Raw genomic sequence first — 15,484 nt, 5'->3', positions numbered from 1 at the left:
AGACTAATCAGAGTTTAATTGAAACAAATAAACAAAGTTTAAGTAAAAGATTATTTCTCAAATTTGACTGAAATAGGAGTCATACTTAACAAATCTCCACAACGGCTCATATTTCCACAACGCTATCTTTGCCAAAGCTCGCAACTGGCCTATCTTGAACTATGTAGGTGATGCGATCCCGGTCGCATCATGTTACGACACAACTCGATGCTACCGAGATTGGTCCAAACTCGAGGGGCCCAAGTGCAAAATGAAGTTTTTAATTTTAGTTTGTCAATTTGGTTGCCGGAAAATAAGGACTTTGATTCATTAATTTTTAGTTATTTTAGTTTGTGTTTTTAATTATGTCATAGTTTGCACATCATTAATCTGTGTTCTGCATTTAATAAAGTCATGCATTATGTAACTTTCATGTTAGTTAAGTTTGCATCATTAAATTAAGTCAAGTTAGTTTAATTATGTAACTTTCATGTTCGTTAAGTTTGCATTTCAAAACCATGCATTTAAGCATCTTAGTTTAATAAATGAGTTGCTGGACATTTATTCAACTCATCTTAGTTTTAGTTAATAAGTGTTTTTGTTGAACTTTATTTAATAAGTGTTGTTCTTAATTGATCTAGTTCCTAGGATTATTTATTGATGCATAAATTAAGTTTTTTTAAATTATGTTTCTTTAATTAAACTAGTAGCTGGAATAATTATTGCATATATGTTTTAGTTCATTTATTTAAGTAAGTTTAATGCTTGTTATGATTAATAAGTGTTTTCATTTGTTTAATAAACTCATTTTAATGTGTTTATTGCAGGTGACTTTTTAGCTTATAGTGGTTACAATTCAAGGCTGTTACACATTTAATTAAGTGGCTGTTCAAGTTCTTTTGAGTTACAATTAAAGGGGCTGTTATGAAGGAAGCTTAAAAATCATTAAAGGAGTTTTTAAAGAGCATTTTATGCCCTTTAAAATTCATCAGCAACTCTTCCACTTCCAGCCGTTTTTGGAGCTTTCAAGAGAAATTAATCAAGCCTTTGAATGTCATTAAGGAGCTGGTTAAGAGATGGTGTCTATTCAACTAGCCAAGGACAACTCAAGAGTCATTTTCTAAGCCATTAAAGACATTCAAATCAGCTGAATTAAAGTGATTTTATGGAAGGAGTTATTTAGTTTAAAGAATAAGAAAAGACATCAGTTTTTTTATGGCACATTGAGTGGATGTTTTTGACCATTTGGTTACCTTGTTCTAGCATTATAAATAGATGTAATAAGCCTTAGAGATGAAACTTTTTGCTGAATATAGATGAAATATTTGAATTGTGAGCTATCCAATTCTCCTTATTCTTACGGAATTGATTTGACTTATCAAGCATAGCATGTGGCGTCCACCTTTTCTTTGTTTCTGAACTTATCACCTTTGGTGTGGCGTTCAATATACCTTTGGTTCCTATCATAGTTGATAGTGGGTCAAGGTTCCTTGCTGTTTCCTTTAACCGAAAAACACCTAAAGACCATTTTGAGATTCGGGTCAACAATTCGTTATTGTTGGTTCATTTTTTTGGTCTTAGCCAATTAATTTGTTATTGTTTCCTATCTATTTTATTCATTACCTTTGTTTGAAGCCATTAACTCTATTTTGTTACTTTTAAACCGAAACGATTCTATTCTACTCAATTCACGATCGGGCATCACTAACGACTCGAATCAATCACGAAACGAGTTCGTATCAAGTTGGTATTAGAGCTAGCGAATTTGGAGTAAGAATCGACATTGTCGACAATACGGTATAGTAGCATCTTCAAAAAAAATTCAAAAAAAATCGAAAAAAAATTCAAAAAAAATTTAGTTTCTATTCAAACTCAAGAGATTGGATATCAAGTTGAAAAAAAAATTGTGAAAAAAAAAAGCTAGTTTTGAAATTTTATTGTTTTTTACTGCCCAAATTTTAGTCATTACTACCTTCTACTTTTCGCCACACCAAACATTTACAGTTCTTTGTTTCAAGCCTACTTTCCTTTGTCCTACAATATTCTTTCCAAGCCCAAACATTAAGGTTGTAAGCCGACCCACAACAACTGCTTTTTAAGTTTAAATAATTCCTAAGAACTTAGAGAGGAGGAGTGAGTGGAAAGAGGCAAGAGAGTAGTGAGTTTATTTGAGAGAAAAAAAAGCCAAGTGTGTGAGATTTCTTTGTGAGTGGATAGTGAGATTTTTTGTTGTGAGTTCTTAAAAAAATGTCACGAAGTCTGGAAAAAAATTCATACAAGGGAGTTGGATTCCGTCCTGTAAGAATTGTTGGAGGAAGTGTGCCAGATTTTACACTCCAAGCCTTTACGCATGAAATGGAGCATCTATTTGATCGAAAACTCAAACCCATCAAGAAACGATTGGATCATGTCGAAGAGCAGAGTCATCGAGCAAGAACCCAACGGGAGCAAATTTATCCAAATGAAAGGATGGAAATGAGATCATCAAGGAGACGAACATTCGACGAATATGTGAAAAGAGACCTTTATCCAGATTCCTATTCTTCAAGGAATTTAGGCCGAAATAAATCCAGCTACGAGTTTGAAGCCTATCAAGGTAATGAACGAGAAAGCACAAGTCATTCTTCGTATGCATCAAAGTATTCATCTACGGAAAAATCCTTACGAAGAAGTGAATGTGTTTTGTATAAGAACTCATCCATGGAGGTTTATTCACGAAGAGTTGATCGTGACTCTTATGAAGATTCTTCCACTTCTTTCCAACGAAAAGTCTATTGTTCTGATTCTTTTGTATTATCTCCATTTTGTAATAAAGTTGAGAGAAGAAAAAGAGTGACGAGAGAAAAAGAAACCGAAAAAGAAACAAAAATTGAAAAAGAGAAAAAGATTGGAGAAAGAAAAGAAAGAGTGCGAGAAACAAGTGTTGTTGAAAATGAAAGAGAATTGATGAGTGAAAGTGAGTTTTCAACAAACAAAGAGATTGTGGAAAAAGAAAGAGAAGTTGAAAAAGAAACGAGTGGAAAAGATGAAAGTCAACAAGAAAAAGCGAGGAATGTTTTTACTAACCAATCTGCAAGTTGTTCTCGTATTGTTTCTTCTTTCCAGGTTTCTAGAGGTTCAAATGACAAGTTTCAACTTCATTGCCTTCCTGATGAGAGACGATTCCATTTGATCGAAAAAGGTAAGGTTCAAGCGCTTAAAGGTAAGCAAGGTAAGGAGTTTTTAGTCAATGAATCATGGCAATCAGGTTTGAAAGTTGTTGATAAAATTTCCGATAACCTAGTTTTAAAAAGATCTCCTTATTTTGATTTGGTTAATTGTTACTCGCTATTTGTGGTTGATAAATTCGTGTTAAGTGGAGGCATGAAGAGTTGTTCACTCAATAAGTTTTGTGTTGAAAAATCTTTTGATGTTGTTCGATTAAATCCACAAATACAAAATCTGATCATGTTTGATAAAGAACTTTCATGTGAAACGCTCAATCTGTTTGATCGTGATGGTAATGAAAAATTTTTAACTCTTAGTGTGAGATCTTCGTATATTTGCATGATATTTGAGAGATTTGATTGTTTGAATTTATTTTTGCCTACATCTTCTTTATTTGGCATGTGTGATGTCTTGGTGAAAGTGAAGTTTTTGTTACGTTACGGACCGACCAATCAAAACCATGTTTTTAAACTCGGAGCCTGTATTCCTAAGTTGACGTCAAGCGAAGGTGAGTATCAAAATTGTATTTTGAATCAATGTGTTGACCCCTTCTATTTGCTTCAAGTTTTATCTTTATTTAGTTCGAAAACCAAACATGTGAATTTCGTTGGCTTGCCAAGTCAAAATCAAATTTTTTTATTCTGGAGGTTGTTGTATATTGTTGCTTAATGGATTAGAACATGTGTTGCATGATTTTAACTTTAATGTGCTTCAAGTTCTTCATAAGTTATTAGCCACAAATTTTTCTAGTCAAATTGAAATGGTGAACAAAAATTTTCTCCTTGATCCCGGTGAATGCTGTTCCATATCATTGTTCAAGGGATTTGGACCATGGAATTCTAATTTTCAAAACTATAATCTTCAAATACCTTGTGAATCAGGTTTGTTTCCATCGAAGAAAAAGGTAAAACCAATTTATGTTTTTGATCCCGGTATTGATTCATGTGTTGTTCTTTTGAGTTTATTTGTTTAAGTTGTGACTAAAATCCTGGAAAGTTCTTTAGTGTTTAACCTTCATTGTGTCACTAATTTGTTTTATTGTTTTGTAGGTGACGATGTTAGGTGGTACCCTCCTAAAGAGGGATGGCATGCAAATGACCTTCTTTCTTGTCGAGCCATTTGTGGTTCTCAGAATTTTGAAAATAATTCTGTCTGGATCATGAACAAAGGGGGTCATGATCTTGAAAACTTTTTCTCGAGCAAGTGGCCCGTTTTGAGGACAAATCGTTTTCAAGAGGGAGGGTATGATGCGATCCCGGTCGCATCATGTTACGACACAACTCGATGCTACCGAGATTGGTCCAAACTCGAGGGGCCCAAGTGCAAAATGAAGTTTTTAATTTTAGTTTGTCAATTTGGCTGCTGGAAAATAAAGACTTTGATTCATTAATTTTTAGTTATTTTAGTTTGTGTTTTTAATTATGTCATAGTTTGCACATCATTAATATGTGTTCTGCATTTAATAAAGTCATGCATTATGTAACTTTCATGTTAGTTAAGTTTGCATCATTAAATTAAGTCAAGTTAGTTTAATTATGTAACTTTCATGTTACTTAAATTTGCATTTCAAAACCATGCATTTAAGCATCTTAGTTTAATAAATGAGTTGCTGGACATTTATTCAACTCATCTTAGTTTTAATTAATAAGTGTTTTTGTTGAACTTTATTTAATAAGTGTTGTTCTTAATTGATCTAGTTCCTAGGATTATTTATTGATGCATAAATTAAGTTTTTTTAAATTATGTTTCTTTAATTAAACTAGTAGCTGGAATAATTATTGCATATATATTTTAGTTCATTTATTTAAGTAAGTTTAATGTTTGTTATGATTAATAAGTGTTTTCATTTGTTTAATAAACTCATTTTAATGTGATTATTGCAGGTGACTTTTTAGCTTATAGTGGTTACAATTCAAGGCTGTTACACATTTAATTAAGTGGCTGTTCAAGTTCTTTTGAGTTACAATTAAAGGGGCTGTTATAAAGGGAGCTTAAAAATCATTAAAGGAGTTTTTAAAGAGCATTTTATGCCCTTTAAAATTCAGCAGCAAGTCTTCCACTTCCAGTCGTTTTTGGAGCTTTCAAGAGAAATTAATCAAGCCTTTGAATGTCATTAAGGAGCTGGTTAAGAGATGGTGTCTATTCAACTAGCCAAGGACAACTCAAGAGTCATTTTCTAAGCCATTAAAGACATTCAAATCAGCTGAATTAAAGTGATTTTATGGAAGGAGTTATTTGGTTCAAAGAATAAGAAAAGACATCAGTTTTTTTATGGCACATTAAGTGGATGTTTTTGACCATTTGGTTACCTTGTTCTAGCATTATAAATAGATGTAATAAGCCTTAGAGATGAAACTTTTTGCTGAATATAGATGAAATATTTGAATTGTGAGCTATCCAATTCTCTTTGTTCTACGGAATTGATTTGACTTATCAAGCATAGCTTGTGGCGTCCATCTTTTCTTTGTTTCTGAACTTATCACCTTTGGTGTGGCGTTCAATATACCTTTGGTTCCTATCATAGTTGATAGTGGGTCAAGGTTCCTTGCTGTTTCCTTTAACCGAAAAATACCTAAAGACCATTTTGAGATTCGGGTCAACAATTCGTTATTGTTGGTTCATTTTTTTGGTCTTAGCCAATTAATTTGTTATTGTTTCCTATCTATTTTATTCATTACCTTTGTTTGAAGCCATTAACTCTATTTTGTTACTTTTAAACCGAAACGATTCTATTCTACTCAATTCACAATCGGGTATCACTAACGACTTAAATCAATCACGAAACGAGTTAGTATCAGTAGGGAATTAATTGAGTCGAATTTGTGCTTAGAAACTGAAAGACTTCTAGCCTTCGACTTGTACACTGCCAAATCAAAACTTACCCGGGTTTGATTTTCACGAACACAGTGCCCTAACTTTTCCAAACCTGCATCCAAAAGAGAACTTCTCTTCAACAAAATGGTCATACATTTTCCCTCCTATGACCAAGTTGCCTCCGCTTCAAACAAGTTGACTTTGACTCCGTAACGGACGAGGGACGTCTGATTTCACCGATCACTATAGAACCTTCAGAATATAATGACTACTGGTTCTTTTACCTTTTAACAAAACGAGAGCTCCACGAGATGCTTTAATGCCGCTCGACTTGATGTTGATTATGCATCCTTTCAAGTCTAAAATACTCAAGGAGATGAGATTCTTTCGTAAATTAGGTACATACCTAACATCTGAGAGTGTGCTAATCGTCCCATCGTGTATCCTAATTTTAACAGTACCAATACCAATTACCTTACTGGATAAATCATTTCTCATGCACACAACTCCAACTTCAATCGAACTGTATGTGGAAAACCATTCTCTATTGGGACACATGTGGAAAGAACATCCCGAATCTAGGATCCACTTAGACGTAAGCTTGGAGTTATTACTCGATGACACTAACAAGAAATCATCACTACTTTCATCGGCTAAATTAGCACCAGCTACATCTTCATCATTACTCTCAGCAGCTCTTTTATTTCACAGTTTATAATAAGCTTTGATATTACCTAACTTTTTACAATAGTGACACCTTTTGTCTCGCTTCTTTGATGCTACCAAAATGGAAGCTTGCTTATCTGCTTTGCTATCCGAACCAAACTCATTATCAAGTTTGTCTCTACTCAACAAATGACCTTTCACATCTTCGAATGAGAAATTATCTCTCCATAAATCAGGGTCTCCTTGAAAGACTTGTATGAAGGGGGTAAAGAGCACAATAATAACATAGCCTGATCTTCATCATCAATCTGAACATCAACGTTCTTTAAATCATTTAAAAGTGTAATAATTTGACTGATGTGATCTCTAAGAAGCTCACATTCGTTCATGCAAAACGTAGATAGACATTGTTTGAACACTAAACGGTTAGTCAAGGAGTTAGTTGCATAAAGAGTTTCTAACCTTTTCCACAAGGCGGATGAGATATTCTCCATTAATACCTCCTGCAATACCGTATTCGTGAGGCACAACTGGATTGCAGACAGGGCCTCTTCATCAAGCTCTTCCCATTTTGGTTGATTTAGATTCTCAGGCTTTTTCTCGATAATAACCTTTTTCAGGCCGGTTTGAACTAGAATTGTCATTATCCAAACTTGCCATATATTGAAATTTGTGACACCATCGAACTTCTCAATTTCAAACCTTGTTGTTGCCATCTCTGAACAGCCTGATCTACAAAAATTGAACTAGCTCTGATACCACTTGTTGGGGATCGACTTGATTAAGCAATAAGTAAAAAATAACGGAAGAAATTGAGAACTTGAACACACAAATTTAACGTGAAAAAACCCCTCGAAAGAGGATAAAAAACCACGAGCAAAAATAATTTTATTATAATGGCAAAAGAATGATGAGTATAGAAAATAGAGATAAAAACTAAACCTTGAAAACTCGAAAATAAATAACACTCAAAACGAAAACACAAAATTCTCTAAATGTGCTACGAGTCGTAATCTCTAATGGGTGTATTTTCTATGGTTGTAAAATAGCCTATTTATATGCTAAATTCATAGGTCAAATAATAAAATAATCTAGACTAATCAGAGTTTAATTGAAACAAATAAACGAAGTTTAACTGGAAGATTATTTCTCAAATTTGACTGAAATAGGAGTCATACTTAACAATAATTATATTATAAATGAAAAAAATAAAAACCAAAAGAATTTTATTAATATATACAAATGGAATTTTTATAAGAAAATATCATTAATAAATAAACGAGTCAATAAATGAGTTTATAAACGAGTCAATAAATGAGTTTATAAACGAGCCAATAAATGAGCTTAAAACGAACCGAACACACCTCTTTTCGTGTTCGTTCATTTATTAAATGAACATAAATTTTGTTCATACTTGTTTATTTAGCTTAATAAACGAATATAAACGAACGTTATATGAACAATTCACTAATAGTTCATCGAACGTTTTATTCATTTACACCCCTAGTCCTTGATAGGGGATCTATCCATGCAAGTTTGAGGGGGATATAACTTGAAGGAAGATTCACGAATAAGGAAGGAAGAAAGAGTGGGGGAGAAGCCAAAAGGGGGGGGTTGAGAAATTGAACTAAAGAAGTTAGTTTTCTAGCGCTTTATGTATTATTTTGTCATGATGGCTTAGGAAAACCCAAATGACGAGAAAAAGAAAGAGTAGAGAAACAAATGGAGGAGATGAAACGAACAATTGTGATAGGGGGTAGAGTTATGATTAGATTAAAGGGAGATAAAAGGACGGGGGTGAGAGGCAATAATGAGGGGGGAAGTGTCGGAAAAGAATCAAAGAAGGAGAAGTAGAGATTAGGTGGAGAAGAGTTAATACAAAAGAGAAAAATGGTTGCGAAGAGGATGATTGGGGAAGGGGGAGGAGTAAATGCAGAAAACTAATGCAATGTTAGGGAAGAAAGAAACGAAAGAGATTAACAGACGAAAAAACACCAAAGAGTCTAATCCGCACTGATGATTTAGGAAAGAGCCTTAAGGGATTGGCTCTTCTAAAAGGTTATTATAGAGAGACAGAAAAACTTTTGTATTACCTTTCCTAAAATATTAGTTAACATGCATAATTAAACTTATTTGAATTAAGTTGAAACTTAAACCATGTATAAAAAGAATTAAAAAATTAAAAAGAAAAAAAGAAGAAGAGATAAACCAATAGGAATGAAATTCATAACGTGGGCTGGATCCGAACCCGACTAGACCCATCATGTAAGCTAGTGAAACTGCACGAGACAAAAGTTAAAAGAAATGAAAGATAAACATAGGGACCTAAATCAGACGGCTAATTCTTTGCAGTTGTGAGAAAGTGAACCATGGAGAAGCAATTAAACTAATGCAACATGGAGAAATCCATACCAATAAGAAATGAAGGAGGAGAAGCATCAGACATAATACAAACTAGTGAATGGAGATCCGAGGCTGAAGAATATGAAATGATTTCCACTCCAACTGCCTTTCACAAATCCAGAGCTATGGTGGAAAGAGAAGCTACTGTCAAAAGAAAGAAAAGAAGAAGAAAGAGAAAAAGGATGAACAATTGGCTTAAACTTTCACAGTTTCATCCTCATCACCCAAATCCTGTAAGTGGGTTTGTCTTTTTGTTTTTCTTATGAATTTTATTTCTCTCCCTAACCTCAAAGATTTGTGCCTCTTTGACTTTTTCTTTAAAAAAAAATGGGTTTTTCAAAAAGACCGAGGAAAATGAAAGAAAGAAAATTATGGGAAGTGAAAATAGAATTTAGATTGTCTTGTTTCTAGTTGAATTTGTAGCTCTTTTTTTTATTTGAAATCAAGGCTTTCTTTTTTTCTGGCTTTCATTTTTATGCATATGATAAATTTAGCTGGAAGCTGGAAAGCCTGCATTTGACTCAGAGCAGGGCAAAGATGAATGTGTAAGAACCGTGGAAGTATCAAAGTGGGATTTCATTGAAATATCAGATAATGTGCCACAGAAGCTTGCTGTCCGTTCATCTCTCTCTCTCTCTCTATGTGTGTGTGTGTGTGTGTGTGTGTGCGCGCGCGCGCGTGTGTGTGTGTTTCCAGATTGGAATGTTGAATTAAAGAATGCATTGAACCAACATTAAATTATTCCTTGTGGACTAATCTGAGTTATAGTTTAAAACTTGGGTAAATTTGTGGGCCTTCAGGTTGATATTGATGTTAAGGAAAATAAGATGATAGAACTTGTACAAGCAGTAAAATGTAGAACAGAGGGAATTGGTGATAAAGCAGGCTCTAAGGAGGCCATTGATATGAGTTCCTCATCTTCAGTGGATGATGGTTTGATCTCGAATATTAGCTCTGGAACACGCATCGGAGATATAATGTCAGCAAAGGGTACAATAAATGTAGATGGTGAGATGGTCAGAACTGAGCTAAAAACCTTGGCAGCAGAAGAAACTGTAAGTGGATTAGCTTTTAAACCCTGATTATTGGGTCACAATAGTTCAAAATTCTGTATTCGAATAGTTGCTTTACCATGAATGCAGTGACCTCTTCTCCAGGTTAAAAAATAAAAATGTTTAAAAGCATGGATCTTTATATTTATCAAGATGTTATATGGGGTTTCTATTCTTTTAGGTTGATGCTGGAATGAAAGAAATGCATTCAGAGAAAGCTAAATGTGTAGAAATTGTAAAATTACCCGGAAAATCAGCTAAGAGCACTATGCTGCGAAACCATCTTGTGAGTTGAGTATCTGTATACAAATACTGCTTCAAAACATTTGGTGTCATGAAAGTGTAACAAAATGGAGCTTCGAAATATTTCCTTGTGATGATTAGTTATTTGGTTGTGCATTACTTTTCTAGCAGAAACCAAGATATTTTGATCCTCCTAATGGCAGCTGGACTAGGTGTCTCAGTTGTGGAGAAGATCATCCAGCAGCAGAAAACCGTATGCTGCAAAAGCATGTGAAAGCATGCTTTCTCTGCAGGCGTCTTCAGCATATTGGAAAGCATTGCTCACAGGTTTCGTAGTATTTACCTTAAAATTCCCATCTTGGTTAGCTGATGCCATCATAAATGACTATAAGAATTGATAATGTATAGAGGTTAAAGGTTACAACTGTATGATAATGAATTTAATAGACATGATCAAACAACAGATGAATTTGATAACTGGGTGCAATTTTAATTTTGAAATCCTTAGTTCCCAAATTGGCATAATAAGCATGAGCATTGCTTATAACAGTATTAACTGCTTAATGGTTTTCCTTAAACCCCAAGTGTTCTTTGATAAGATCTTTGGGTTGATACATTATCCTTGAAATTTTAATTGTTGGTTTTAGAGATAAGAGGATCTTAGGTGACTGAAACAACACTCTTGATATTATTACATTACTCTGTTAGCATACTTTTTTTATCTTTTATTGTTTTTAACCCTCCAACCTTTCCTACCTTGGAAGATGTCCTTTTTCATTTATGGAATATGATGTTCATTTTTATACGGTTTCTATACGTGACTTCTAATAGATTCAACCTTTATATTTTAGCAGGGTCAATATTGTCTTGTCTGCAGAGGAACGTTTGACCAAGCCAGTGATTGTCCAAAGAAACAAAAAGAAAACAATTTGAATTATAATGTTTGTTTGAGATGTGGAGATTCTGGACATGATATGTTCTCTTGTAGAAGTGATTATTCAGCTGATGATCTCAAGGTCTTCATTGTTTGTTATGCTTTTACAAATCACCCCTTTTTCTTGTAAATATTTATCCTGATATTGTGTTTTCATTTTGATGGGGAAGGGGGATCTGAATCTGACTTATTAAAAAGGAGGAAGAAACATACTCCTATCATTGAGCCAAATGCTCTTTTTCTTCTTCATCCTGGTTTTGTTTTATAAGAGTACTGATTAAGTAAGCATGTGTAAATTACAATCACAATGATTACTCTGTTGTGAACAGAAGATTCGTTGTTACATTTGCAATGACTTTGGTCATCTCAGCTGTGTCAAACTTCCAGATGCAAGTCCAACAGAAGTTTCCTGCTACACTTGCAGCCAGTCTGGCCATTTTGGATCTGTAAGTCCAATCTTTCCACTCGTTTATGGTTTAATTTATGCCTGTTTTAGAAACATATTTGGTGTACCTTATTGTAAGCTATTCTACTAGGATTGCTCAAAGTGTCCCAAAGTTGTTCGGGGCTCAAAATCCCCTGCTTTATGCTACAGGTGCAGAGAGGAAGGTCATTTTGCATGATCTTGCACTCTCCCTAGGAAGGTTTGTTTCAAAGATCCTAAGTTCATTTCTGCATGTGCGTGTGTACAATGGCCTTGTTTGGTTATCCATATGTGTAAAGAAACACCATTGCAAAGAAATTGTTGATTATTTTTGGCACATCAAATGATGAAAAATGTTTGTTCTCGATGAACCATTTGCAGCATGCTAGGAGAGTTCATGCCGAAATGAGATCGGTGGGGTCTAGTTCTGCTCCTAATCGTGGACCTCAAAATGATGCCAAGGGTGCAACGCAAGAAAGTCTAATCGTCAATATCATTCAATAAAGATGGAGGTCATTATTAAGCTTTCACTAACCATCTCTCAGGAGAATCAAGGCAGAATTCATGACAAAATCATGCAACGAGCAGCCTTTGTCTGTAGTAATCTATCCCTGCATCATGGACTTCCAGGTTTAGAAGTGTACAATCTCAAATTTTGGTACTGAGGATCAATTACCCTTGAAAGACTGAAGGCTGAATCCAGTGAAGATTGGCAGAAGGGACACACTCTTAGAGGTATGAAGCCAAGATCCGTCGGAATTTGCTTATAACACATTTAAACTGTCTGATTGAAAACTCCTTACATATAACAATTTGTCCTCGAAAGATAAAGAGTTTTCTGTCTTTTTGATTGGTCAGTTTATGCTTTTGTCTTGTATATCAAATACTGGCGGAGGAATGGTTATGGCTGTGTACAACTGCAACTGAATTCAGATATTTGCTCATTCTTAAAATAGAGGGATCCAACTCTTAAATCAGGATTGTCAATTTATACCTGATCAGCTTTAGAGAGTTGTGTTGCATGGATTCTCATTGCTGACGGTCTTTAAGACTACTAAACCTCTATTTTCTCTCTGGTAAAGATCAGGATACATCAAAAACTGAACTTCCAACTGAAACAAGCCAAACAACATAAGCAGTATTAGGACGGGGATTATTAAATCGACTTCTGTAGTATAAAGTTTCAAAAAAATTTATCTTTCTTTATCTGTAGATAGAGTGAATCATGTTCATAAAACATATAAAATTTGACGTTGATGAACTGCAGTCTCTTCCATTGTTAATGCAGGTTGAAAGGCTTGATTTCAATAGTGTTACGGCCTTTGTATTTAACTTCAAACAGAATTTTGTACAATTGCTCCAATTAATATTTTTTCTTTGTTTCCATTGGCTGGGTTAGAAATTCATAACAATACTTTTGAAAGACTTGTATAATTTCATCTGCTCAATAATTGGAAAAACTCAATTTGATTTCTTCCTTTAATTGTCTCTTTTTTAAGTACTAATTATCAGCAACAGGCAGGGCGATTTAATGTGGTCAAACAACCACATCAAGCACTCTCATCTCTTTGTTTGCAGCAAAGATGAACTCAACAGCTTCAAACCATGGCAAAATAAGTACAGCGTATATAACCAAAACAGGATATGCTTTCTTCAATAACATCTCAACTTAAATAACAGAACATTCATATTATGTTCGGAACACAAAATAGGTAACTTATAAAGTACTGAATAAAAAACAAAAGTGTCCACTGCCATGGTTTATGCAAAGTCCTACCAATTCCTCAACGATTGGCCTTGGCAACTCTCTCGATTTCGTCCTTCTTCTTGATGGCATAGCTGCACAAACAACGCGAGTATGATGAAGCAAGCAGTAGTAAATAAATGGGATTGCAAGGACAGTTCCTAGTTTCAAAGCAAAATAAGGTTCAAGCACGGGAGTTCAAAGGCTGTTATTTACCTGTTAGATGATCCCTTTGCTGCGTTAATAAGCTCATCAGCCAAACATTCAGCGATAGTTTTAATGTTTCTGAATGCAGACTCACGAGCACCAGTGGTAAGGAGATAGATGGCCTGATTCACTCAACGAAGAGGAGAAATATCAACAGCCTGGCGCCTCACAACACCAGCAGAACCAATACGAGTAGCATCTTCACGAGGTCCACTGTTATATCAATAAAAAATCAACAAGGATTATCAAAGATTGATCCAACAAAGATAACCCAGAATCGGAAGATGTTTTAATTAACATCATCTGCTACTTTAAAGATTAAAGTCAGCTAGTGATACATTTGAAAAAGGAAATTCTTAAAGGTTATATAGGCCACCTGTTGATAATGGCATCAACAATGACTTGAATTGGGTTCTGATCAGTCAGGAGATAAATAATTTCCATAGCATGCTTCACAATCCTGACTGCCATAAGTTTCTTTCCATTGTTTCGGCCATGCATCATCAATGAGTTTGTAAGCCTCTCAACAATGGGGCACTGAGCCTTTCTAAAACGCTTAACTGAGTACCTCCCAGCAGTGTGTGGCACATAGGTTGCATGTTTGGAAGGTTGAACACCAATGTAGTCACTCAAAGAGATATCAGAAACCTAAAATAGATAAATCATTCACATCAAGGACCAGGGCTAACGATTGGAGTTATCAAAGGGAACAGCAAGTTGAGGAACCTAATTTTTTCGAATCTTCAGGAGTCTTTAAGCATTCGAAAGACAATCTAATACGATCATCTTATCCAAATAATCTAACCTAAAATTAACCAATTTCTTACAAACATGAAGACAAACATTTAGGATTAACATAATTGTCAAACTGAATATCAGTAACATCTAAGACAACAAGTAAAATCTTCAAATCAGAGAACAACAATATAGATGTTCAGTCACAACAAGATGATCTAACAAATAATATCAAGTTAAAAACAACAAGACCGATTCTCTACGAAAACAGAATCCCTGTATACAATTAATTAGTCCTAGTAGATCCACTCGACTTGAAAAGACCAAAAAAATAGAGAACATGCTAAAACGGAACATTTCATATAAAATCTAGAAAAAACAAAGCCAAGAGAATGAAAAAAGAAATGTATGCATAGAGAGGCAAAAGGGGGAAAAAGAAAAAGAAATACTTGAACTTCCTCGAAGCTCCAGCGATTAAAGAGCTTGACGTCAGGGTGAGACTTGGTTGGATCTTGCAGTGAGGCGGTGGCAGGGGCTACAATGGCTGTCGCCATACCTATGATAGATGCCGCAAAGAGAGAGAACCGAAGTGCGGAATGAGGAAATTAGAAGACAAAGGCCTTTCTCTTATAAATCTTATACATAAAAGGTGACGTTTTGATTAGGGTTTTCGGCTCTTTAAGTATGATCGCACACGTGGGTGTCTTTTTTTTTTTACTTTCTTGGGTAAACTACACCAACAGTCCCTAAATTGTATTTAAAATTATGTTTCAGCCACTCAACTTTTAAAAATTACATAATGGTCACTCCAGTTATTGAGTTATTATATTTTGATCACTATCTTATAGCTTCCGTTAAAAGGATGTGGTATGTTAATTTAATGAGTTAATAGCTAATTTAGCCTCTAATCCAATGTTTTTAGAACCGAACTGGTAGTCGAACCAATTAGGCCACCAATTCAATTAGCTCAATTAAAAAATTATTAAAAATTCATAAAAAGTAAAAATCAGGTTCAGCCGATTTTTAGCTGATTCAACCATTTGTTTCGTTTTTGGTTTAGTTGGTCCGATATTATT

General features: G+C 34.5%; 2 protein-coding genes across 13 annotated transcripts; one reads left to right on the top strand and one right to left on the bottom strand.

Annotated features, from left to right (window-relative positions):
* The first annotated feature begins 8,963 nt into the window (after positions 1-8,963).
* LOC107899200 (cold shock protein 1) lies at positions 8,964-12,699 on the top strand. Of its 12 annotated transcripts, XM_016824843.2 has the most exons (9): positions 8,970-9,302; positions 9,564-9,683; positions 9,870-10,124; positions 10,303-10,407; positions 10,533-10,691; positions 11,219-11,380; positions 11,628-11,744; positions 11,894-11,942; positions 12,104-12,307. In XM_016824843.2, exons 1-8 carry the CDS (start codon positions 9,063-9,065, stop codon positions 11,936-11,938), a joined length of 1,203 nt encoding a protein of 400 aa, XP_016680332.1. In that variant the 5' UTR covers positions 8,970-9,062; the 3' UTR covers positions 11,939-11,942; positions 12,104-12,307. The 12 variants fall into 12 exon arrangements, with proteins under 12 accessions (XP_016680328.1, XP_016680332.1, XP_040947190.1 ...); XM_016824839.2 differs by lacking the exon at positions 11,894-11,942 and having other exon boundaries at positions 8,964-9,302; positions 12,104-12,699; XM_041091256.1 differs by lacking the exon at positions 11,894-11,942 and having other exon boundaries at positions 9,564-9,614; positions 10,536-10,691; positions 12,104-12,699.
* Positions 12,700-13,351: 652 nt separating this feature from the next.
* LOC107899201 (40S ribosomal protein S5) lies at positions 13,352-15,066 on the bottom strand. Its single transcript, XM_041091260.1, has 4 exons — positions 14,858-15,066; positions 14,050-14,321; positions 13,683-13,886; positions 13,352-13,561 (listed from the first exon to the last, which is right to left on the bottom strand). The coding sequence occupies exons 1-3, from the start codon at positions 14,960-14,962 to the stop codon at positions 13,805-13,807; spliced, it is 459 nt and encodes a 152-aa protein (XP_040947194.1). The 5' UTR covers positions 14,963-15,066; the 3' UTR covers positions 13,352-13,561; positions 13,683-13,804.
* Positions 15,067-15,484: the final 418 nt, after the last annotated feature.

Source organism: Gossypium hirsutum, chromosome D04 (assembly GCF_007990345.1).
Source record: "Gossypium hirsutum isolate 1008001.06 chromosome D04, Gossypium_hirsutum_v2.1, whole genome shotgun sequence".
Lineage (NCBI taxonomy): Eukaryota > Viridiplantae > Streptophyta > Magnoliopsida > Malvales > Malvaceae > Gossypium > Gossypium hirsutum.
Note: the sequence above shows the minus strand (reverse complement) of the source record. Positions and strands in the feature narration are given on the sequence as shown.

Coding starts and splice junctions, on each gene's coding strand:
- LOC107899200 (XM_016824839.2), top strand. CDS start 9,063: ATGGAGAAATCCATACCAATAAGAAATGAAGGAGGAGAAGCATCAGAC. Junction 9,303..9,563: donor ATCCTCATCACCCAAATCCT/GTAAGTGGGTTT, acceptor TGATAAATTTAG/CTGGAAGCTGGAAAGCCTGC. Junction 10,408..10,532: donor CTATGCTGCGAAACCATCTT/GTGAGTTGAGTA, acceptor TTACTTTTCTAG/CAGAAACCAAGATATTTTGA.
- LOC107899201 (XM_041091260.1), bottom strand. CDS start 14,962: ATGGCGACAGCCATTGTAGCCCCTGCCACCGCCTCACTGCAAGATCCA. Junction 14,322..14,857: donor GGAGCTTCGAGGAAGTTCAA/GTATTTCTTTTT, acceptor TATCTATTTTAG/GTTTCTGATATCTCTTTGAG. Junction 13,887..14,049: donor GTTGATGCCATTATCAACAG/GTGGCCTATATA, acceptor TTGATATAACAG/TGGACCTCGTGAAGATGCTA.